Here is a 25547-nt window from a genome sequence, read left to right on the forward strand (position 1 = left end):
CATCAACATTCACTTTCACTTCGATCAATAAACATGTTCAACTTGAGCAGAGGTGTGGTTTCTTACTAGTGAAAGTACATTTACTCAAGTGCTGTTCTTAAATTAAGTAGCTACAGGTAAAGGATCAAAGCCCCTGGGGCTTGTTTGGTTATCCTTTAAGCATAACCTTTCACTATAATACCTGTATTGCTAATAATTGTGTATGAAGTATTCAGTCCAATCTGTATTCAACTCTGACCACTTGAAGTGGGCTTGAGCCCTGTGGGGCGCCTGAGTGAAGCTAGCCTTTTCCATGTTGAACACAAGCATGCAGGCACTTGGTCATTAATAACCCAGGTAAATTCAGTAATGCATAAATACACAAAGCCACGTATTGGAGCGACTAGCATTGCCCAAAAAGTATTAAATAGTTGATATTCAATGTTTTAAGTGATACTGAGTGACATTGGGTGTCAAACTCATTTAGGACCACAGGCCGGTTTGGGTCAAATTGGACAGGTAATGGTCCTGTGCAGTATTGCTGTGAGTATTGGGATTGTACTAAAGTGAATTGGGAGAGATGATTTCCTTTCGGATTTGAAAGGTCAAAGTTACAATGAAGGTCAATAATTTGCCTACATGATGAAGAGACCGGAATAAGAATATTGGTTGGCCAGGTTTGCATGTGCATTTGATTATTCCTACTGTATGTTGTAGCTTTTTACTGACACTACTTTGCCACTGACAAAACACTGCTCTCTGACTTATGAATGTAGCCTTACATTTGTCGATTCTTTTGCTGCGGTAATGGTATTGAATTCGTCTTTTAGAGGTATTAAAAAGCCTTAAAAAGTATTGAATTTGTACTTGGGAAAGATACCCTGATTCATTGTGTTTTCATCTTTAGGTTCCTATTATATCATACTAGAAAGTACGTATTTCATTTTAGGTTATGACAACTTTATAATAGGATTACTTAAAGTCACAATTCTGCTAATTAGATACCACTGGATGGAGCTTTGATCAGATTGACAGTATTAATTGTCTCCTACCAATGAAGCATGAGTGCACCAAGTGTAATAAAACTAGATAAATCTGTAAATAGGCTGGGTCACCCAGAATGAATAACCTATAGGACAGAAATCTGGGAACCAATTATCTTTTATGTATAAAAGACCAGCAAGCTTGCACCTTTGGGCAACTCCAAAGAACATGTTTCAACTTCTCATGACTTGGGGATAAAATGAACATTCAAATTTATTTTGGTTTGTAAACTGCAATAGAACATAGACTGTTTGATAAACATTACCCAAGAGTTGGTTAAAATTCCCACATGTTTATTTAACAACTGACAGAGGAAGCAGTACAAGATTCATGTAATCAACATTTTTATTTACATAAATCATACATCATTTGGTAGTGCTATTCTTGTATTATGGAATCACAGGGAATTGTTGCTTAGATTTACATGAATCACAAGCATTTGGGGCTATGGGAGTGTGCTATAAAGTAGCTGAATATGTGTTTGGACGGTTTTTGTTTTGTTTTTCTGCTCTAAGCAAGCACATATCTTCACTTTGCTTTGAGCATTTTCATAGCAACAGTAGGCAATGAAATACTACAAGCAGTGTAGGCCTATGAACAGTTAACTCTTAACATCCCAGGACACTTTGCAAATGCTTTGGAAGTCTGTGCTAAAACAATGCTAACGGAGAACATTTTGTAACGTGAAATAAGCAGCCTACCACGTCCAGATGCTTTCGTTTATGTGACAGCGGACTGGCTTTGCCCTATCATGGTAAACTAAAACCCTATAAGCCCCAAAGGAATGGAGTAAGCAATGCAACATATTTGTCGTCCAAATAAACCAAGAACAACATAACTGAAATAAAAGTGACATAAGGATGCAGAGGACGACTACAAAGCAAAACACCGCACAGATTTGCATTCCATGTGTGTAAAGGATTAGATCTGTCTGGACAAGGCCTCTCTGGGATACATGGTTGCTAATTCCTGGAATTATTTGATCTAATACTCTCTCCCAAAATGCAATCATGTGCCACGCACACGTGCATGTCCTGTTTGGTTGCACACCAACATAAAGGGCATGTGAGCTGAGTAGGGCAATATACAAATTGTATAACAGAGAAAGAAAAATGTAAAAATGTCAGGTCAACATGCCTGCATGTTGTGTGTCTCACGTCTCATACATTAAGCTTTGTACAAAATTAAGAGTGTTGTAAACATAACATTTTTCCTATTGGTTATCAGCAGGGAAACATTGGCACAGGTTAGAGGTACATTTTTTTAACAAACGTCAAACGTTTCTGGGTGGAAATGAACATATACATAGAGAAATATCTACCCTTCCATTCACCCGCCCATCCATTCAGCCATGAATACAACGCAAGGAGCTCAATAACGGCTTGGAATGGGGAGATTAAAATAAATTGTTCCAATTAAAACAAGTTGTAAATTACATACATAAAACAAGTAATGATGTGTATTGACTGTACATATGTTGGTGTTTTGCGAGACAGCAGATAGGTAAACAATAGGATACACCAATGCACATCAACAACACTATGGTTGTGGTGTAGCTGTTTTCCAGTTAACACTGTGTGACTGGCTCCACCTGGTGGCTGAACTGAGAGGCATCTCCAGTAATCCAAACAATGATCGCTGCTCAGTAGCCTTCAGCATTCAATCAGCAGCATGGATTCTGGTTCTGAACTGGAAGTTCACCCTTTCTTAACAATTCCATGTTTGTGCTATACTTCAGTAGAGAAAAGAAGGCTCTGACGTTTGCTGTCAGGTGTTGGAATGCTCTCAAGTTGAAGGAAATACAGTAGGACTTGTACCTGCGGAGATAAAGGAAAAAAGCTCAACGGATGCACAGGATTAATTAGCTGAGACTTCCTATGTTTGTTTGTCTTTTGGTTTAACATTATATACATTATACCAGTGGTTCTCAACCTGTGGGTCGGGACCCCCAAGGTGGTCCCCACATTATTTTGGGGGGTCCCCAGATGATTAACTTAATGTGCAACATTGTTTTCCCAATCAACAGTGAACAAACCAACATAAAGTTTAAGTGTATGGAGGCTATCTGAACATTCATAAAGTGACAATTTAAGGACGTTTTAATACCTCTAAAATGACAAATTAAACATTGGCAACATTTTCAAATATTGGAGGCAGAAATTCTGAAAATAGCCTATCTACATGCTCACAACACCTCGGCGTAGATCTGCTATTTTCACAATAGAACCGTGTTTTATGAAATGTAATGCCTCAATGCCTTAGTGTTCGTCAGGGGGGGGGGGGTCCCCCCAGTTAAAATATGATTATTTTGGGTGTCACGGCCTGAAAAGGTTGAGGACCACTGCATTATACAATCAAGCCAAAATGAATGAAGAGATTTTTAATACAAAGACAGAAAAGAACAAAAACACCTTACCTGAGACATAACTTCCAAGGACCAGCTGTCATTCATAGAGATTGGCTGTGTGGAATTGGTTGAGATCTTACTATCTTTTTCTGAGGGACGGAGCAAAGTAGGACCAAAGACTGTGGCCAGGTTGTGGAATGACATCTTGTTGACAATCTCATTTTCAGCAATCCTATAAAGCACATAGGAAATTCACGTTTTAATTTAACAGTTAATGAATAATCACAGTAATCAAAATAATCTTAGTGGACAATATTGGGGAGAACTGTTTATTTAGCTAGTACTGGTAGCAATCTTCCCAATTCTTCTTGTAATGTGGATCTTCTCCAAGTCCGATCTAGCATTGTTCTTCCTAATTACATTCAGGCAGTCTTTGCAGCCAATGCACCGTGAGAGGCACAGCATTTTCTGCTTGTTTGCAGACAAGCTTATTTCCCCAGAAAACCTGGAATTTCATCATTTTAGGCATATAGAAAGGTAGACGCCTCCTTCGGCTAGGGGGCGTATGCATTGAGCAACTAAGGGAATCTTCATTGCTTCCGTGTTCATTGCTTCCGCGTGCGTCACACATACGGAAGTCGGTAAGCCAATCAGAGGCAGGTGGGGGCTGGTCTTTACGTATGCAGCCTGTAAGAACAGCTGAGAAGCGCAACATCGGAACTGGCTCTGTTGAATTGAATTGTGGTCCTTGGATAAGTCCCGGAAAAGACACACTGTGATTGGCCAGTAGTCACAAAGGTAATATATGCTCAACCCTCGACTAACCCAAATTACTGGAATTCTCTCAAGATAGGGATGGGGAGTCAGGAGCATTTAAAAATTCTCAACAAAAGACACTTGATGTGAAAACTATCGACAAGAAAGAGGCAGAGGAGAAAACTATTAAAGGACAACTTTAGCTTTTTTACAACAAGGGTTCATATTTTTTATTGTAATTAGAGAAAAGAAAAGGTGAGTGTTAAAATGTTTTCATTTACTGCTTTCTATTGTGCATGCGTACAAGTGGCTAAATATGTCTTTTTAGACACAATAAGCCAGCAATTTCTTACACCAGCCCCCTTAAGTCACATCTGCCCATGAAAGATTGCGGCGCATCTTGGGAATGGGCTTATTGTGTCTAAACATGCATATTTAGCCACTTGCATGCATGCATGCAAATCAAAATTGTTAAAATCACTAACATGATAGAAAGAAGAACATTTTAACTCTCATCTTTTCTTTTTTTCTAATGACTATCTAAAATATGACCCCTTGTTGTAAAAAAACTAAGTTATCCTTTAAATCAGCTGTGCCAGTGAGGGAGGGACATCAAGACCACTGTAGCCTCAGGGCAGATCATCTTTTGAGGGGCATAAGGCCAAACTGAGGGGGCACAGGGGTCATGACCTTCATGGCCCCCATGAAATCCCTGCCCTGCAGGGACAGGCACACATGTGTCTGTCAGGGACGTGCTGGCCATTGGGAAAAGCGGGACAACTCCCGAAAGGCCGGTCCATTCCCGGCCGGTCCAGGCCAGCCATTAAAAAATATGGCCGGCCCACAAAGTATTTTTATTATTTTATTTTTTTTCCCACAAAGTAAATATAACTCATGTAATTGGCCCACTGGCTTGTCTCTCATGATCTGAAATGGACAATCTTTGAGTAGCAGCAACTATGGAGAGAGGTCTCTCTCTTTAGCGCTGAGTAGCAGCCCACAGTGCCATCACATTGGCCCCACTGGCTTGTATATAATCTGAATACTGGCCCTCTACTCCCTAGCTTCCTTGACTACTCCTGGGTGGTCTTCATACAACATAATTAGACTATTTTTGTACCAGAAAAACAATGAGACCTAAAATCACAGTAACCGTTCATCGGTTAGTATTTGGGGCCTCGCGGCGCGTCCGGAAGGGAAAAGATCTGGTCCGTGGCCGATGCCCGCGCGCAATGAGGGCATCTCCAACTCCTTTTCCCGGGCTGAATCAGGGGCCCAGTACGTCCCTGGTGTCTGTGTATACTGTGTACACCGGCACCCTGTAGACAATATGCCTTCCGGTTGGTTCTAGCGGAAGTGGCGGAAGTCCTGCGTTTAACGGAAGTTACGTCATGCGTTGCAGTCTTCCGGTGAAATTCTCACGGCGGAAGTTGAACGCTTTCTGCCTTATATTGTCACCAGGCTTTTCTCTTTGCAGATGAGTAAGCCTGGCTACATGAGGCTAGTGGAATCTTGGGATTCCACAGGGTTGCCGGCAAAATGAATTCATATACAGTATCATCACGATCAGATGAACCACTTTAACCCTGTTTTATACATTGGATATTAAAAAAATTGCCTATCTATAAGCTCACAATTGCGATGCATTGTGTGCTTGTAGATCTGCTGTTTTTGAATTCTATCCATGAGTTTCCAACGCCCCATAGTGCATTGCGCACAAGCTATACCGAGCTTCCGGCGCCACAGCCGAGTGTGATCTACAAGCTCACAACGGGCTACATCTGCGACGCGACGTGAGCTTGTATGTCTGCTGTTAAACTGGAAGTGTGGTCCAAACAGGTCCAAATAATCTCCAGTAAACTCCCGCGGAAACAGGTGGATATATAGATATTCTTTTTTACTCTAAAAAATGTCTTTGTGCCAAGGACATTTGTGGTCAAATAACATCACTTTGGAGGTCCACGACATGAAGTGTTGTATGTTACCTCTTTAAGTGATCGAGCAGGAAGAGGAAAGTCACCAGATTAGGCTCTGGGAGAGACAGCAGTAGGTGGAGCATACAGCTCTCCTTGGCCACACTGTCTGAAAGAGCTGGGACAAAAAAGGAAAATCAACTGTAAATCCATTATGCAGACTTATTGTATTCATGAATATTGATTGGCACAGCTCACTGGGTAGTGGGTAGAGCATGGCACGCATACTGCAGGTTAGGGGATGTGTCTAAAATGGGCTACTGTTATGACTTTTATGTCAAGTTTAATATATATCTTTCATCAATGTTGAATGTCAAATTATTATTATTTACTTTCAACCTGGCATCCATCATTGTGGAACATTTTCTCAGTGAAAATGTTCAAAGAAATCTACACATTTTCCACATTTAAAAACATATTCAAAGCTCCCAACAAGTCACATTGTGTGGTGCATAGTGAGCTGTAGATCAGCTATTTGGGCTATTCATCATACGACAAAGTATGGGTGTGAAAAGAGCAACTGACCTATGCCTCCAGCAAAGTTGGGGTACATGTCATCAGTGAATAGAGGCTCTGGCAGCTCGCGGAAATACAGCTTCAATGTTCCAGCAATGGCATTCACGTCCATGTCTCGCATCATGACAGACACATCCTTATTGTCTATTGAGGGAATGATAAAAAGAAATTCAACAATTATTTGTTTCATAGTGTTCACCAGACTTTCTATACTTTTCTCTGACCAAAACCTTTACAGTACTTGACACTATGAATTCTCTTAATATTGTAATCCCCATCCAGCTGCCAGTCCAGGTGGGTCAAAACAAAACATAAATATTTGCAAATAATATAGAGACATGAACCTTGGTTGACACCTAGGTTTATTGTACTACTCCAACCTTGCACTTTCAACACTCCGGGTAACAATGCCTGCTACTCTGAATGTCTAAATTATTAATTGTAATATTACGTCTATTGTAAGTCTGGTTCACACAAACATGAATCACTTTGTATGAAGTAAAGCATCTGAGATGAACTCACTTGAATCAAATGCAGCCTTCAGTGCCTGGATGTCCGTGGCCACTCCAGACACTCTGTAGATTCCCACCTCCTCCATTCCTCTCCTCTCTATCTCTTCCACACACTGTTTAACAATTAGGGGCACTTTGGAGCGTTCTCTCCTGTAAAAGACACAAATGAATAGACGTAGTAGCTTAATACCAGGGGGCCAGTTGTCTGGATTTAAAATGAAGCAAACACGGAAGTTGAAGGAGGATTGGCCGCTAGTTGCGCTGTTCTGGTACCAACATGTTCTCCATAGGATTCCATTCATTTCCCCCGAACTTTTACATTTGATTTTCTTAACTTAAAGATTGTCATAAATACTTTATGGTTCCTGTCTACAGGAGCATATAGAACCATTTTACAACCACCAGCCTAGTGGTAAGTGTACATTGAATTGCTACGACTTTGTGGCTGATAATGAAAAACCCTATGGTGAAAATGAATGGGGTTTTTTACTTCGACACCTCACTGCGATGCTCTATGAAGTTACCTGTAGGCATTACGGTGAGCATGTCATAACCCCAATGACAAAGAACAACAACCCTCCCCTGCTATAAAACACAAGATGAAATAGCACAAGGCATAGTATCAGATTGTGTGCAATGTCAATGGAACAGTATCTTATTTTGACCTTAACTCAATATATCTGTCCTCACTAATGGTCGCTACACGATGTGTCTCACTCTCTGATATGCATAGGATGAAGTAATCCTGGTCTCTATAATGCCTCCCCCTGGCCAGCTGGGGCACCTGATGAAGGGGAAGGAACTGGTTGGAATAACGCGTTCCTTCCACACGCTACGTCCAAACCAGGGAAATCCCCACTGTCAGGTGAAAAGAAGCAACTTAAGTCTTAGACTACTCATGCATAGAAGGAAACATGAGTTCAGTCCGTTGTCAGGCGCAGCAGAGGGAGAGCAGAGTCCAGGATTACATAAGCAATAATTGGCACTGGGTGAAAAAATGGATTACAAAATCGTGGGATAAAAATAATGAGAAGAAAAAAGAAATAAGGTATATTGTTTACACTATACCTCGTATATAAAGTTATACAGGCTACTCCTTAGTCTGTAAATTTACCTCAGTCTCGGCTCTCCTCCCCTCTTAACTCTCATCTCCATCTCTATGCCAGCCTCTTCCTCTGTCTCTTCCACCTCTGTCTCATCTTCCTCCTCCTCCTCTTCCTCTGGTATGAGGACCTCTTGATGTCTGTGTGTGTGTGAGAGAGAGAGAGAGAGAGAGAGAGAGAGAGAGAGAGAGAGAGAGAGAGAGAGAGAGAGAGAGAACATTGTGTTGAGTAGAATATATTGTAGTAATACAGAGTACTATTGCTGTAGTTGATTTTATTGCATGTGCATCACAGTACAGCAGAGTATAGTACAAACAACAGTAAAAGTGTTTTAGTCATTGCAATTAATTGCTAATGTCGCCTGCTACTGCGGCTGGTCAGCAATTTCCACAGTGATCCATAAAATCTCTGACCTGGTTGGCTGGAGTGTCGGGAGCAGAGCCAGGCCTGGGGCTGCAGATTGGCTATCTGTTCTGTCCTGTTCCTGGGGGGTTTGGACAGTGCTGGTGTGTCGTCCAGGTGAAGAGGTGACTTCATTCTGTCCTGGCTCACCTCCCAGATGTTACTCATCCACTTCTGTTTCTCTTTCACACTGGAGGCTTTAAGTAGAGTCTTGTGAAAGGGTGGAGTCCTTCCTGATCCTGCCCACAGAATGAACGTACCGGGGTCCCCTTCATTGTGTTCAGTCACCCATAAGTCACAAGTCTGTACTTTATTGTTGTACTGGTATCTGGTCTTTGATCTCCTTGCAGAAGATCAGTGACCTCTCAAAGAGGAACAGGTGGTGGTAGTGACTATTCCGCTTGAGAGACATGCGGACGTTATGGAGGACAGAGTTGGGGTTCCACACCTGAACACGGCCATGAAGCATCAAGTCCCCCACGGACATCCACATCATCACAACCCTCCAGCAAGGCGATGGTCATGGCATCATTGTTTTCTTGAGAAAACGCAACATCACCTCCAGACCAGCCTTAATATGTCCTCCACTCCACTGGTCATCTCCCACGAGTATGTATCCAGGCACTCCTGCAGGTCTCGGGTGTAGGCTTTCTCAGTTTGTAACCTCTTTGGCGTAGGCAACGACTGATTCTCAACCTCCAACTTCATCAGCTTGATGTCTTTGTGTGGGTGTGAGAGAGAGAGAGAGAGAGAGAGAGAGAGAGAGAGAGAGAGAGAGAGAGAAACATTGTGTTGAGTAGAATATATTAATACAGAGTACTATTACTGTAGTTGATTGTATTGCATGTGCATCACAGTACAGCAGAGTATAGTACAAACAACACAGTAAAGTGCAGTATAATTATGATAAATGATGCAGTATACAGGTACAACATAGATAAGTATTCCATAGTATACAGTACCTAAATGCCTAAATGTATAATATAGTAGGCTATACATAGGGCTAGCTCTGTTTGGAACCTCACCATTGTGAGGTTTCAAATAGGATATATTTGTACATACACACACAGCAGTGGTGTAAAAAAGTATTCAAAGTAAAAGTATCAATAATGCAAAGTAGAAGTACTCCATTACAAGTAAAAGTCCGGATTTCAAAATGTACTTTAGTAAAAGTACAAGAGCTTCAAAGTGTGCTTTATAATCTTATAATGAATACCTGTAAAGTAGCTATAAAGGTTTCAAATAATTATAGTGCAAAAAATAATTGGATATTGGAAATCAAGCAAAGTGAAAATACCTCAAAACTGTACTTAAAGGGGAGCTCCGGTCGTTTTCAAGGGCTTTTGTAACCCCATATTATCATATTCTAACTTGGAAAACAAAAAAGAAATTTATTTTTGTGGTACATTTCCATTTTTTGGGAAACGCGAAGCTATGACCTCACTTCCTACAGCACCAACCTCACTTCCTCCAGCACCCATAATCCTTTGCGCAAGCAGCGCTTGGAGAAGAGAGCCAAAGCTAAGCTAACAGCGTAACCATAATAACATCCTCGCTGCGTTGCTGTTTTAGTTTGTTTGTTGCTGTTGGTTGGAAGTCACGTAGTAAGAAGATGGGATGTTATGACCGCAGTGATGCTGAGCAGTTGTAGAAGTTTTGAAACGTGTGCAACTGTGTCGGTGAAACAACATGGCATTGTTGTTTTACCGTGGTGTTATGATTGAATGAAGCCGAGCGACGGAGCGAGCCCCGGGTGCTGCTGCTGCCTGCAGAACGATGGGACATGAATCTGCGGTTGTGTAGTGATTAGTAAACATTTCACAACAGATGACTTCCACCGAGATGTAATGGCAGGATTGATGGACACAATGCAAAGCTAAATGTCCCTTGTAAAGCAGAACATAGGTATGTACTGTATGTTTGGAATTAAAATGCCACTCTACGAAACATAATGTATAATGTACAAGCAAAGGTTGCAACTTGATTCATGTTTGTAACACTTATTTTGTTCCCATCTAATGGGTGGAGAGCCTTCATATCAAGGTGTATTCTTTCAAGAGGTAGGACTACTTTTAGGCTATTGTTATTGCTAGCGATGCTAATCTCTGTAATGTAATGTGCGGGGCACCCAAAAGTGGTGAGATAAAAGTCAACAGAGGGGACTGTATTATAATGTATATGAATCGACAAACAACCCCTCCCCCAGTGGCTGCACAGTAATTATGATGTAACGTGAGCTATTATAAAAGATGATGATGATGATGATACTACACTCTGATTCCTAGTGTAGGCAACCAAACGTTGGGTACTTACAACTGTGAAGTGTGAATCACTAGAATATATTTTATTCAGACAAACTCATAAACAAACTGAATCCACATAACTCCATTAAAACACATAGCAGTACTGTAACACTCCCCTTCCCTCATTGACCATACATGAAGCTAGATCGCATTGTTTTTTAAAAAAAATGTTTTTTACTGATGTGCGTGGTCTAAATGTTATTGTTTTCTAGATTGATATTGCTATGCATTTGTTATATTGTTGTTGATGTACTGACATTATCCTATTATATTGATATACTGTATTACCTGCTTATTGTACATCGCTTTGGATTAAAATCTGCTAAATGCCTAAATTGTAATCATCCAGCACTTTTGCCAGTTACTTTTTATTCTTTTGTACTACACTGTTTTATAAAGTAGGGTTTAAACTTACAAACAAAAAACTGTTTAAATATGGAGATAAGAGGTTTGTGCCCGAGAGCAACCCCCCAACATTACATGAAATATGTAACATGGTAAAATGCAGTGTTACTGTTGTTAGCTTATAGATCTGTTCTTTTTTTTAGCAAACTGGTTTAGGATTCTCATTATTGCATGGTGTGATTACTAGAAATGGGGTAAAAGCTATGGCAACATTTTGAAATGTCATTGTAAAAAATCTGTTTACCCTGAAACTTTTTTCCTCCTCTTTGTCTATAATTGCATAAGGTGCTGACACATCACATAATCCACCGTCCAAGATGATGTCCATAGCAGTCCTGCGGGAAGACAGCGGTACAACTGTCTACATCGCCCTTTGAATGAAGAGATCAGGCATTGACACTAAGGCTCACCTGCCCCCGGCAGGTAAATAAAACGTCAGGGCAGGTGAAGTTGGCTTTCAGGTTGCCCGACAGGGCAAGTGCGCTCATTTGAGAGGGGACACAAATGTCTATAAACACAACACGAGATATCTGTCTAAACACCTGAACATGGCCAGTGCGCTGTGTCTTCTGGTCTGTGGAATGTAAAATAAGAGCACTATTTACCTATAATGTGCTGTTTTTACTGTTGCTACATTAAAAAATATAAAATAACAAGTGTGAAACCATAGACATATTCAATCATAGCTAAAGTATTTGGTATTTGGATTCGGAGGTATTGAGGTATGACATTTTATCGCACAGCCCCAGAAAGTAAAGAAATAAGTGTTAAATTGCGGTAATTAAAATCGTACCTATCATTTTATAATGGACGATTTACTTTTCGGGCAAGTGGGCATTACCTTCGGGCAAGTAGAACATGACCTGTACTTGCCCGATGGGCAAGTGCCTCTGAGACCTTAGTGTCAACCCCTGGAGATGCCGTAGAAGAAGCAGCTTACTAGGAACTCCCAGGAATATTATTTACTCTCTCGATTCATACAGCAATGTGATCTAATTTTTCAATATTAGACTACTCTAAAGCCTCTTTCAACTCTAATGTTGCCTTGCCTGCTCTGTACACTAAGTCATGAGCTTGTTATTTTAATAAGTCAAATTGGGAAATAAAATAAAAGTGTGAGAATAATTTTCCAATTCCTAGGGAGAAAAATAATCATTTACAAGAATCGTGCAGCCCTTCTGCAGATATAAGTGTCTGCTAAATTTCTAAATTAGATCAGCTAACACAGGGAACATGTCAGAACCCTAAAACATCCGGGACAACCATGTCCTAGCTCTGGTCCAGAGTGTCAGCGATTCTCACTGACACTCTGACAAGCGGCTGACTCAAAGACTAGACCAGGATTTCTATACCCCTACGAGGGCTCAACTTAGGTCAATAAACTAAACTACTTTACTACTCACTTAACCAAAGGTAGTTTTGTGTTGTTGAAAGTCTATTCTCCACGGTGGGAAGCCTCTCAACCCCACCCACTCTGTAAAATACATTATTTTTGTGATGAAATAAAACGCATCCAACTCTGACCGCCGCTTATTTCCAGGTTGTCTGCGGTGGCTTGACGTGGATGCATTTTATTTCATGACAAAAATAATGTATTTTACAGAGTGGGTGGGGTGCTGAGAGGTTTCCCACCGAGGAGAATAGACTTTCAACAACGCAAAACTACCTTTGGTTAGGTGAGTAGCAAAGTAGTTTAGTTTATTTTGACTGAAGTTGAGCCCTCAAACAAGAAATCCTTGTCTAGTCTTTGAGTCACCCGCCTGTCAGAGCATCAGTGAGAATCGCTGACGCTCTGGACCAGAACTACACGTCCCAGACTCTTCTCACTTCTGGCTCCCAAACTGTAGAACGAACTTGCACCTCAGTCTTCCTTTTTCAATTATATTTATTGTATCCTCACCTGTATTACGTGATGTGCATGTTGTTTACATTTATGTTCATACAGGTGCTGTTGAAGCCTTCCACAGTGCTCAAATGCATGCGATTCTGCGCTTCCTGTCCTACATCGCAGTCCTGTCTACATCGCCTTCAGAAGAGATGCGGAAGAAGTGGAACTTACAGTTCCAACCTGGCAGCACACACAATCTTGATGCATACATCGAAATGATCTTGTTTAAAAAATATTAGACTACTAACACTACTCTAACCCCTCTTGCAAATTTAGTTTTGCCTCTGTTGAGAATTGATAGACTGTCATTTGATGGCCGGAGAGTATTGTGAGCTTGTTATTGAAATAAGTCAAATTGGGAAACAAGATGAGAATAGTGTGAGAATAATTGTTCCAATTCGTAGGACTAGGGAGCAAAATAATTATACTTTATCAAGAAGCGTGCCCTTCTGCAGACTAAGTTTCTGCTAAATTATATCAGCTAACAAGGAAGCTGTTCAAACCTTCCCTAATCCATCCAGGACAACGCTCCACAGGTCCTAGCTCTGGTCCATAGCGTTAGTGGAGTTCTCCCTAACGTTATGTTCCTCTACCTTCCGCTCCGGCTTGGCAAAACTGGAAAGCCGTCTCGTCTGGTCCCAAAATAACAAAAACTGTTTCGCCCATCACCAAACCAAAGGTATCAGTGGGGAGTGAAAGTTTACTCTCCTTGGTAGACGCAGTCTGGGCCCCCACCACGCACACTTAATACATTTCAAGGGTGAAATGATGAATATTCCACCGGATGGAGACACTCTTTATGGTTCCAACGTCGTAGAGCTGAATAACACCCAACGAGACTAATGCTCTGTTAAAAAAATAGAAATTATGTCTCCATCTGTTGGAATATTTTTCATTTCGCCCTAGAAATATATTTTAAGCGTGTGGTGGGGGCTCAGATTGCGTTCACTAAGTAGAGTAAGCTTTCAACACCCCACTGATACCTTTGGTTTGGTGAGGGGCGAAACAGTTTTTGTTATATTCTGACCAGACGAGACGGCTTTCCGGTTTTGCCAAGCCGGAGCGAAGTTAGGGAGAACTCCACTAACGCTATGGACCAGAGCTAGTGAGCTACACAGGTCCCAGACTCCACCTTAGCCCTTGCAGGCTTATGCAAAGGTTAAAATGTAATTTAGATAACATGGTATGGAACCTATGCCAGGTTCATTTGTAGACCTGGCATTGTGTGTATACTTTCAATGTAAAAATGTTTTTGATATATTATACTATTTAGACTGACCCTTACCTGTGCTATTTGAAGTGCATGTTGTGTACATTTATATGTTCATACACGTACCTTAATACATGCAGAGATCCTACTCATCCTACACTGGCATGAGAGAACGAGGCATGCTTGCAGTCAACACATTTTGTCCATGTCTTTGTCAGTAGTATCTATGAAGCTACCTTCCTTCTGTAAAGATACATCCATTCCATTCTACCTGTCCTTTGTATGACAGCACAAACTCTTAGAACAATAACTGTTTCAATTTCAGGTGGACTCCACACACCAAAAAGGCATACTACAGGCGAACAAAGAATCACATTGTGAATAAAAACAATATAGGCTATTACATTGTCATGAGCTTTTTTGGTTTAATCCTTGCAAACTGTCATATTTTAGATGTCATTCAAGTCTTTTTTTATGCCTGCCTTTATCACCCATTATTTGCTGGACTAGAGCAGTGGTTCTTAACCTTTTCAAGCCGTGACCCCCAAAGCAACTGAACTGGGGACCCCCACCCTGATAAGCACTTAGACTGTAGGAGTTGAGGTACAGTATTACATCCGCTTGTTTCCGTTCCACAGATAAATATTGTGAAACTAGCCGATCTACAAGCTCAAACTCCCAGACTCAAAGGTTGAGAACCACTGGACTACAGTAATGCTCTGAAACAGAAGTACTTGCCACTGTGTTTGTTAAACTGCACAGGCTACAATCGACAATTTGATTGTACTGTGTTTACTGTGTTACAAATAGCAGGTTCACACAGCACTCAATACAGTAAAAACAGAAAAGAAGGAAAATCAAATGTATTGAATCTATTTTATTATATATTATGACAAGGGAAGGATCCGATATTTTCACATCTCTATGCATTTGTTATGTATAATACAATATAATGATGCCAGGGTAAGAAGACGTCGACTCTCCACTTGCGACGACTCTCCAGGACACTCCAAACGATACTGCAGTGCCTGCAGTGAGAAGAAGAAAAGACTGTAACATGTTGCATTGTCTCTGTCACTCACAAAGGGTTCATCGCCATACCAGCTTAGCAATTAGTCACTTATCTCCCAGACTCCCTCCCCAGTCAGAGTTGTGCAGGATGTAATTTGCTGCAAATTAGGTGACTTCATTTAATTGACCATGTTTAAAATATATATTTGAAATAAAAATCCTGTCTCTCACACTTCTGCTAGTGTGCCCACCCTCCCCTGTGCCAATGTTGGCACTCGTGCCTAAGGTTACCTACCCCTGGTGTACATTTTTGTCATGCACATACAAATATTAAATATTACAAAAATATTACCAGAGACAGATCTGCTAGACCTAAATAGTAGCCTACTAGTGCTCTCTATTTTTTGAGAGCAGTGGTGTAAGCAGTACTTGTAAAATGTTGTACTTTGTACTGTATTTGTACTTTGAATATTTCCAGCTTTTAGTACTTGTACTCCATTACAATTATTTGAAAATGTCAGTTACTTTGCACATAAATGATTATATTATAAAACCTAATTAATCAACTTTAGCCCTATTTTATACCCACTTACCCAGGCTATCTGAAAATAGATGATCTACAAGCTCACAATGCGTTGATGCGATGTGTTGTGAGTTTGTGGATCTGCCATTTTCAAACATTTTGTACTTTTAAAGTATATTTTGATGCCAGTACTTTTACTTCTTACAGAACGTTTCTATATTGCAGTATTGATAGCCTACTTTTACTCAAGTATCTTTGTCCTTTTTCCATCTCTGTCAGAGTGTACAAATGGAACCAAATGGACACGTAGGAGGTACTAGAAAATAAAAGGTTTGAGAACCACAGTACTAGTGGACTCCTAATGTGAAATACTAGTAAAATCAGTGCCATCATACATATTCTAAAGAAAACGTACAGGCTTTACATTCAGTAATTGGGATTAAAATAAGAACGTGTATGCCAGGACACATTGATGATGACACACATACACAAACAAGTTATACATGAATGAAACATACCATTGTGTTTCGGTTGTCTCCTCCAGTTCAATTTAGGGATCCTAGCAGCAAGAAGTAGTAGTATTCTGCCCAACAAAGGTGGGCAGAATAACTTGGGTGCAGAGAATGGTCATACAACAGTGTGTCTGCATGATGTTAGCGTAGTGGAGTCCCAGCTGGCAGACGCACGTCTTTTCTCTCTGGTTCCCGTCGCTGTTTTTTTTTCTTCTTTTTTTTCCTTCTTCTAATCTAATGTATAGCCTACTCCAGTTCATATAAAAAGTAGTTCTAACGAAGATTCTGCCAGCAAGTCCCTATGTCAGTAGAAAACGTGTCTGAAACAACCATACTGTTTGTTGTTGTTGTGTTAATGCTAGCTAGTGTTGAGGGGGGGCTACGGCAACCGCACCGGGTCAAATCCCATTGTAGTTTCAGTAGCTTACGGACCATCGTCTAGCTACGTCATAGCTTCGGGAACCCAGGCTTTCCATTGGCCAAAATAGTCTATGACGTAGCTAGACGATGGACCCCTAGCGGCCACAGAACAGTAATGTAAGGAAATAGACGCATTTTAGCATGAACATAGCTGACTAAAAGAACACAGACTTGGTTGAAAACCGGCGAACTACTCCTTTAAGTACAGTAATTAAGTAGGCCTACATGTACTTATTTACTTTACACCACTGGCACACAGTAACCAACAAGCTGTAAAGGAAAGAAGTAGGCTAGTCTGCCAAGGTATCAGAGAGAATGCTTGGCAAAACCATAGAGTTATAGGGCAAAACAAAACATTAGCTATAGCTAATGCTAAGCTACTGTAATATTACATTATAAATCTTGAAACAACCTAACAAAGTAACCTAAAGCTAATGCATGAACCAATACATTAATCAAAATACAAAATGACTATACCTCTGCACTTGACATGGCCTGTGTGTCTGCTCACTGTGCTCAATGCTTCCCAACTAGCCTTATTCACGGCCCGCCCACCTACTTCCGTTTCTCAGTTTTCCCCAAGTGGGTTTGGCTGCAGACCACAGCAGATTAGGGGGCGGATTGTGTGAGGGATGCTATTGGATAGTATGTTAGGGGGCGGATTGTGTGAGGGATGCTATTGGATAGTATGAGAATGACTCAATCCGCCCCCTGGAATCTCAATCCACCCCCTATGACGTTGCACGGACGGGGCACCCTCCTGATGGAGGAAGTTCCCACTTTGCTCTGGAGAGTTTTTCAAAGGAGGGAGGGGGGGAGAGAGCCAGGGAGCCTGGAGCTCGGAGCTCCAGGGCCCAGGGGCCGGCCCCTCGCCGCTCGAGGCCGACCTGGGGGCACTCTCGGTGGGGCAGGCCGGCGACGGCGCTGCCCCCCCGGCCCTGGAGCTCCGGAGGTGGTCGAGTATGCTGGTGCTGGGCGGAAAGTGGCCCAGATGGGTGTCTCTACTCGGGTTTGGGATGCAAAAGGTGGTCCCTGGTTCTCTGGAGGTCCCGGGGACCCCCTGAGCTTGTCTCCCCTGCCCCTGCCTTTTAGTGTTAGTCAGTGCTTAAAGTGGGCACTGAGCCAGGGAGCCTGGAGCTCGGAGCTCCAGAGCACCAGGGCCGACCCTCCACACCCTCTAGGCCGACTAGGGGCTCCCTCCTCGGCCACACTCCACCCAGCGCCGGCCTCTATACCAGCAAGCTCCATGGGGACCTGTGGATATTCTGGACTTAGAAAAAATCTCGCATCTATAGCAGATACCCAAGCTCGCCAAACGCTTTAGGCTCCTATTCAACCGCCCTTTGGGCCTCGCGCTCGAGCCTGGTACCGTCGGAACCGGCTCGCCGCCCCGCACACGATGGTGCCATCGCGGACCCCCGCGGACCCCCAGGGCCGGCGCCAGGCCCCGAAAACCGGGCCTGGCGACCTCCAGGGACCACCGGGGACCACCAGCGGCGGTCCCCGGTGGTCCCTGGCGGGCCTCCGAGCACCGCCGCCCGGGGACCCCCTCCAGGGACCCCCCGGGCCCACCAGCCGTTTTTCTTCTAAGTCCAGCAGGACTCTGAAACATTTCCCTCACAAGCCGTTTTTCTTCTAAGTCCAGCAGGACTCAGAAGAAAAACGGCTTATCAGTTTTCTTCTAAGTCCAGCAGGACTCTGAAACATTTCCCTCACCAGACTTCCGCCCCGTCCGTGCAACGTCATAGGGGGTGGATTGAGATTCCAGGGGGCGGATTGAGTCATTCTCATACTATCCAATAGCATCCCTCACACAATCCGCCCCCCTAATCTGTGGTCTGCAGCCAGACATGTCTCGTTTTCCCCGGGTGCTGACTTCAATTTAGAAGGGGAAACTATACTGGACTTAAAGCCAACAAATCATTATTTCTAACAGTAAAGTAAATTATAGTGCTTTGTGCCGTTTAGTATCTTGTGTTCTTGATCATGCTAGCCGTATTTTATACTTTACTATTCGGAAATTGCATTAAATTTGCGATTTCTGTGCTAACTCCATAGGCTATGGTAGGATTTACCCCTTCAAAATGTGACTTCAGCACCCGTGGGATGCTTAGTGGGCGGGCCGTGAATTAGGCTAACACGTCAGACGTTCCGTTTCAATAAATAACACCAGGCGGCAGGCGGCGTTTTTCTTCCCTTGAACCTCCAACCTGGCAACACGCTACTGACATGCTATGCAGCATTCGGCCACTAGGGGCGCGCTTTCCTCATTACATAAAATGTAAATATTGAATATATATAAAAAATAGAAGAGATCATTTTTTTTTTTACTATTGCTCCTTTGAGTAAATGTACTTAGTTACTTTACTCCACTGGTAAAAAGAGAAAACAGCAGACACGCTCACATTTTGTAGATATGTGCCATTTTCGCTTTGCTAAAGTGGTAAACAAAAGCAGTTAGCCTACTGCTGCATGTCTACAGAAGCTAACCTTAGCTAGCTAACCTGAATTTAGTTTATTTAATACACAATATATCCTTGAGAGGACTTTTTACTTTGTTGTTTTTGTTGGTTTAAACTTTAAACTTGAACGTTTATCAGCGCCTTGATGGGGGCGTACACGATCACATTCACGCGACTTGAACGTGATCGTGACGTGGGTAGTAGCCAATCACAGACGTTGTTTTTCTCCACGAGCTTAAATTTTAAAAATAAACACGTTGGCGAGTATAAATCCGGCTGCCCGCTGCCAGTTGTTTAGTTGCTAATGATGGTGATGATGGAGAACACACGGAAGCAGCTCGACTCGGGAGACGTTGAGACATTAACCAACATGGATCAAATCTTCCAGTTAGACAAGCAGATGCAGATGCAGGAGTTCGATAACTTCAAGTTTGGCGTTCCGGATTCTTTCAAGTTGGAGGTTGAGAACTTTCAGCAGCCTGAGGAATCAGAGGAATCAGACGTTGCCTACGCTGAAGAGGTCAGTTGTGTGCTTCACAAGGAGTTGCTGCCTCAGGTGGTGCCCCCTTTGACAGACGACCAAAAGATGGAGATGGAGAAGAAGAGGAAGTCAGTCAAGTCAGCCAAGAAGATGCAGTTCATCATGGCTGAACTGTTAGAAACTGAGAAAGCCTACACCCGAGACCTGAAGGCGTGCCTGGATACATACTTGTGGGAGATGACCAGTGGAGTGCTGGAGGACATACCTGTTGGCATCCTCAACAAGGAACACGTTGTCTTTGGCAACATCCAGGATATCTGTTACTTCCACAGCAACATTTTCATGGAGGAGTTGGTCAACTGTCAGCTACCTGATGATGTGGGACAGTGCTTTGTGACCTGGGCTGACAAGTTCAACATGTATGTGAGTTACTTCATGAACAAACCTCACTCCAGTCAGCTTATTCGGGAACATGCTGGAAGCTACTTTGACCACATCCAGCTGAAACATGGTCTGGACAGGGCCAGTTCTATTGACACCTTCCTCATCAAGCCAGTACAGAGGCTCACCAAGTACCAGCTCCTGCTAAAGGACCTACTGTGTTGCTGTGATGAGGGAGAGGGAGGAGATATTAAGGCTGGCCTGGAGGTGATGTTGCGTTTTCTCAAGAAAGCAAATGATGCCATGACCATCGCCTTGCTGGAGGGTTGTGATGATGTGGATGTCCAGGGGGACTTGATGCTTCATGGCCGTGTTCAGGTGTGGAACCCCAACTCTGTCCTCCATAACGTCCGCACGTCTCTCAAGCGGAATAGTCACTACCGCCACCTGTTCCTCTTTGAGAGGTCACTGATCTTCTGCAAGGAGATCAAAGACTCCACTGACAGAACCAGATACCAGTACAGCAATAAAGTACTGACTGGTGACTTATGGGTGACTGAACACAATGAAGGGGACCCCGGTACGTTCATTCTGTGGGCAGGATCAGGAAGGACTCCACCCTTTCACAAGACTCTACTTAAAGCCTCCAGTGTGAAAGAGAAACAGAAGTGGATGAGTAACATCTGGGAGGTGAGCCAGGACAGAATGAAGTCACCTCTTCACCTGGAGGACACACCAGCACTGTCCAAACCCCCCAGGAACAGGACAGGACAGATAGCCAATCTGCAGCCCCAGGCCTGGCTCTTCTCCCGACACTCCAGCCAACCAGGTCAGAGGTTTTATGGATCACTGTGGAAATGGCTGACCAGCCGCAGTAGCAGACGAAATTAGCAATTCATTGACTGAAACACTTGTATATACTGTATATAATTACATTTGATTGTTGTATTGTATTATGCATTCTATATGGTCTTATTACCAGTGATTAATATTGTTTTCATTGTATTATTGTTTATTAATGTCATTATTTATAGTATTGTTGTATATAGTTGTGGTGATGGCAGTAAATAAACCAAGTTCAGTGAACTTGCCAGACTACACATTAAAACCCTGAATCTTAATTGAACTCCACCCATAGGGGTACATTTGCACCTGTATGACCCAGAGGGTCCTGTACATGTATTGCTAAAGTACATGGATTATAATTTCTGTAGTGCAGTAGTGGAAGAAGTACTCTGATTCTTTACTGGAGTAAAAGTAGTAATACCATAATGTGGAGGTACAAGTATACTTATTACAAGTAAAAGTCCTGTAATCAAGCTCACAACATCACAATGCAAGGCGCTGTGAGCTTGTAGATCAGCTATTTTTGAATAGCCAAAGTATAATATAGGGCTTAATTGGGCATGTTTTGTAATTATAATTTAAATCTGCAGAGCAACTAAATTTAGTAAAGCTGTCTGTCAAGTAATTGTAATGGCGTAATAGGTACCATATTTGATGGTACAGTATCTTCCACTTATTAGATTATTTCTCATTCTTATTATTTGAAACCTGTTGGTCACAATACTTTGTGATATATTTCGGCTATGGTGTAATTTTGACAAAATAGTTTTATTATTAAACAAACAACAAATCAAAATATCAATCAGCATCAATTAATCAATGAGTATAATAATAATATGACTGCTGTGATTCTTCAATTCCCTGCAGTTTCATTTATTGAAGGAAATCAGCTCAAGTTAGAAATCTACATTTCCTTACACAGGACGCTCAAGAAAACTGGACGTGCACCGTGGTCGACGACCCCCAGAATCCCTGGGTGATACTGGGGAGGGAGCCAGTGAAGGATGCCTCACCGGGAGAAGCATCCCAACAGCCACAGGTGAGTTGGTTTCCGTGTTTGACCGACGATTCAAACCGACTCCTCTTTTTCTCCTTCCCCAGTGCAGGTCACCACCAGGAAGAAGGTTACCGTTGTAAAGAAGAGCGAGGACCCATGATGGAGTAGTGGAAGTATGTAGGCTACATACATCTCTGTCACTTGTTCACTTCTCATGGTTCTCATGGGTTTGTTATTTTTAAATCATACATTTTTCTTGACCACAAATGTTTAAGAATGTTTTATTAGATATGATAGCATGTTGTATAAATAGAATGCTAGGTTCATTGTTTACCTGGAATTTCTTTGAGGCACTACATCAGGGTTCCCCAATTCGTTTTCCCCAAGGGCCGAATTATGTCTAGGGTACCAAGCCGGGGGGCCACAACATTGCAGGGGGCGACAGTGGCGTTCCCGCTACTCCAGCGAAAGTTCAGATATCGTCGTTGTCAGGTGAAAATCTTGTATGTCCAAAACCGTTTGTTTTGCATTTGTCATTTTAAAAATGATTTAAACTAGTGAAAACAGCCGATCTACAAGCACACAACGCCTCACACCGCGAGGCGTTGTGTGCTTGTAGATTTGCTGTTTTCACTGCTTTTGTGCGATGGCCTTGTATGCTTTGCAAAAGAACGTACAAATTTGGAGATACAAGCTTTCCACCCGACAAAGACGATACACTAGTGTTGTTGCTGCTCTTATACCACCATTATTACTGGGGTTGGTGTGGGCCAGACAGTAGCCCCCCGCGGGCCGCAAATGGCCTGCAGGCCGCCTATTGGGGAACCCTGCACTACATTGTTCTCTCTGTACTGTATTTATGTGACCATTTAACTTTAGTTTGCTTATTCCCATCTCACACTTTCTTGCAGGATGCAAGGCTTCCTCCAATACATCTGCCAAAGCACGGCGTTGGGCGAGCACGGGAGGCCAAAACTAAAAACCTGCAATGGAGAATGCCTGCCAACAGGAAAGGCCACCAACAGCCAAACACCACTTTCTGGTAAGTACACATTTATTACAGATCCAGATCTCTTTTTTCCCCCCTCTGCATTAAATCTCTTCATCAAAATTAGCCAATCTACAAGTTCCCAACGTGACACGTTGTGAGCATGCAGAATTTCTATTTTTCCTGAAAGCTTGCCCCATGCTCATCAGGACACTCAATACGGACACTCATTCATCCACACAAAGCCAGACATAGGAGCGGTTAGTACCGCTCAAACATTGTGTTGTTTGTTGAAGTGAACTGATTGACCAGTGATATGCAGGGTTCCCACGGTCATGGAATTCCTGGAAATATTTTGAAATTAGAAAAATATTTTTCCAGTACTGGAAAAGTTTTGGAATTGATCAAGGGTCCTGGAAGGTCCTGGAAAAAAATAGCTATGCATTGTCTTTGGTTATTGATTTTGTTAATACCTCTGAAATGACAAATTAAACATGGGCCAAATTGTCAAATATTAGAGGCAGAAATTGTGAAAATAGCCGATCTACATGCTCACAACGCCTGGCAACGTGAGGCGTTGTGAGCATGTAGATCTGCTATTTTCACAATAGAACCGTGTTGTACAAAATGTAATGCCTCAACTCTTAGTGCTCGTCAGGGTGGGGGGGTCCCCAGTTAAAACATGATTATTTCTGGGGTCACGGCCTGAAAAGGTTGAGAGCCACTGGCATACACTACCTGTCTTTGGGCATAAGCGACCTGTTATTGAGCTGAATTATTGTTATATAGTCCTGGAAATTGGGTTAAGTATTCTGGAAAAGTTTTGGAAATTAATTGGTAAAGATTTGTGGGAACCCTGGATATGGTATATGTGTGTAGCCTACATTTACCACCACCAACCTCCACCACAGGATGGTCCGGAGGCAAAATGTGCATATCGTCGTTGTCGAGTGGAAACCTTGTACAGTATGTCCAAGACCTTTCGTTTTGTATTTATCGTTTTAAAAATGAACTAAACTAGTGAAAATAGCAGATCTACAAGCACACAACGCCTCGCACCATGAGTCGTTGTGTGCTTGTAGATCTGCTGTTTTCACTACTTTTGTGCGACGGCCTTGTATGATGAAGCAGGGCTTTACTTTGCGAGATACGAGTTTTCTGCTTGACAGTGACGATATGTAGGTTCACTATAAGCAACATAGTTAATAGTTAACATTGTACTCAAATGGTGTATTCCAACAATGTGTCAATCACCCAATGCTCTAATTTGTTATTCATTTTATACTACAAATCAAAATTAAAAATTATCCTTGATATTTCTTTCTGTTTTTATTTCATTAAGGAGAGAGCTTACCGAAGTATACAGGCACCAGAAAAAAACATTATGTGATAGCCATAAGTATTATTGTTATGTATTGTATCTGCACATCTTGATCAAATTAAAATAAATAATAATGTAATAAGTATACAATAGCTTAAACGTTGAGTTGTAGTTATAAAATGAATAACTATTTTGTTTGAATACGTAATATGTAACTATCGTACTCTATGTATGCTTTATTCATGTGGTTTTAGTTAGCATGCTATTTATGTATTGTAGTGGAGACAGGGCTGGACATTGATACTAACACCTGTGTTTCTTCTCCAGGCATAGAGACCACCTTCTGCCTGCATCGCATTCGCCACCAAGAGACCTTGACCCTGCCGGCGATGAAGGTCGTCTGCCTTCAATCTTTCCTTCAATCATCGCTCAGCCTCTCCAGAATCTCCAACTACCTCGGGACTTCAGTACGTTTGTTTTGAGCCACACTGGCATTGATGGACAGTAACCACGGATGCTTACTTGTGTAGTGTACTCGAGTACTTTCTTTTTTTTTCTTCTTTTTTTTTTTGCCTGCACTCTTCTTTCACTCCACTATTTAAAACTGAAATGTTTTACTTTTACAGTTCTAGGAAGGGACTATTGGGACCCAATCATACAAAAATATATTTGAATTAACAACTTATGCTCCTTTTCCAAGACAATTTACACACATTCACAAAGAGTTGGGAGCTTTTGATCTGCTATTTTCACTATTTCTGAAAATGTACTATTTATATAGTTTGATTCTTTAAATGTTTTGGTATGCATTGGTCTTAAAAGAGAATGTACTTTGTAATTTGTACTTTTGAATACCGGTACTTAGTAGAATATTAGTAGCCTATTTACTTCACTACAAGGTTTAGATATTTTTGTTAAGTTCTTATCGGACACCACTGCGAGATGGGTCCTAGTCTTAGACAACCAGTCACCCTTTATTTTACAGTAATGTAAGTAATGCTTTCCTCTTTTGTTTTAAATGCATTTCAACAGTATAGTCATGTTTTGTACAGAAAGTATGCTGTCATTATTACACTCTAATCATCTTGACACATTCTTTGTTTATGAAACGGTTCAACGTTTTATTTTAAATCACAGCAGGAGACAAAGGTAAGAGTTTGTTACAAC

General features: G+C 41.9%; 1 protein-coding gene and 1 long non-coding RNA gene across 2 annotated transcripts; one reads left to right on the plus strand and one right to left on the minus strand.

The window, feature by feature from the left end:
* Nucleotides 1–1986: 1986 nt before the first annotated feature.
* On the minus strand, nucleotides 1987–8367 carry LOC308295041 (breakpoint cluster region protein-like). The gene is made up of 6 exons (XM_080737984.1): nucleotides 8242–8367; nucleotides 7138–7277; nucleotides 6625–6759; nucleotides 6112–6217; nucleotides 3440–3602; nucleotides 1987–2840 (listed from the first exon to the last, which is right to left on the minus strand). Exons 1-6 carry the CDS (start codon nucleotides 8280–8282, stop codon nucleotides 2751–2753), a joined length of 675 nt encoding a protein of 224 aa, XP_080594110.1. The 5' UTR covers nucleotides 8283–8367; the 3' UTR covers nucleotides 1987–2750.
* A 1587-nt stretch (nucleotides 8368–9954) lies between these two features.
* On the plus strand, nucleotides 9955–14830 carry LOC308295959. Its single transcript, XR_013962596.1, has 3 exons — nucleotides 9955–10537; nucleotides 11626–11763; nucleotides 13286–14830. It is a non-coding gene; the product is annotated as an uncharacterized lncRNA (long non-coding RNA).
* Nucleotides 14831–25547: the final 10717 nt, after the last annotated feature.

The sequence above is a fragment of the Nannobrachium achirus genome (assembly GCF_963921795.1).
Source record: "Nannobrachium achirus genome assembly, chromosome: 12".
Classification (NCBI taxonomy): Eukaryota; Metazoa; Chordata; class Actinopteri; order Myctophiformes; family Myctophidae; genus Nannobrachium; species Nannobrachium achirus.

What these genes read in the sequence shown, in the direction of transcription:
- LOC308295041 (XM_080737984.1), bottom strand. Translation starts at nt 8,282, where the DNA reads ATGGAGATGAGAGTTAAGAGGGGAGGAGAGCCGAGACTGAG. An exon ending in GAAGGCTGCATTTGATTCAA is followed by an intron (nt 6,760 to 7,137) that starts GTGAGTTCATCT and finishes TTCCCTCAATAG; the next exon opens with ACAATAAGGATGTGTCTGTC. An exon ending in CAACTTTGCTGGAGGCATAG is followed by an intron (nt 6,218 to 6,624) that starts GTCAGTTGCTCT and finishes TTTTTGTCCCAG; the next exon opens with CTCTTTCAGACAGTGTGGCC.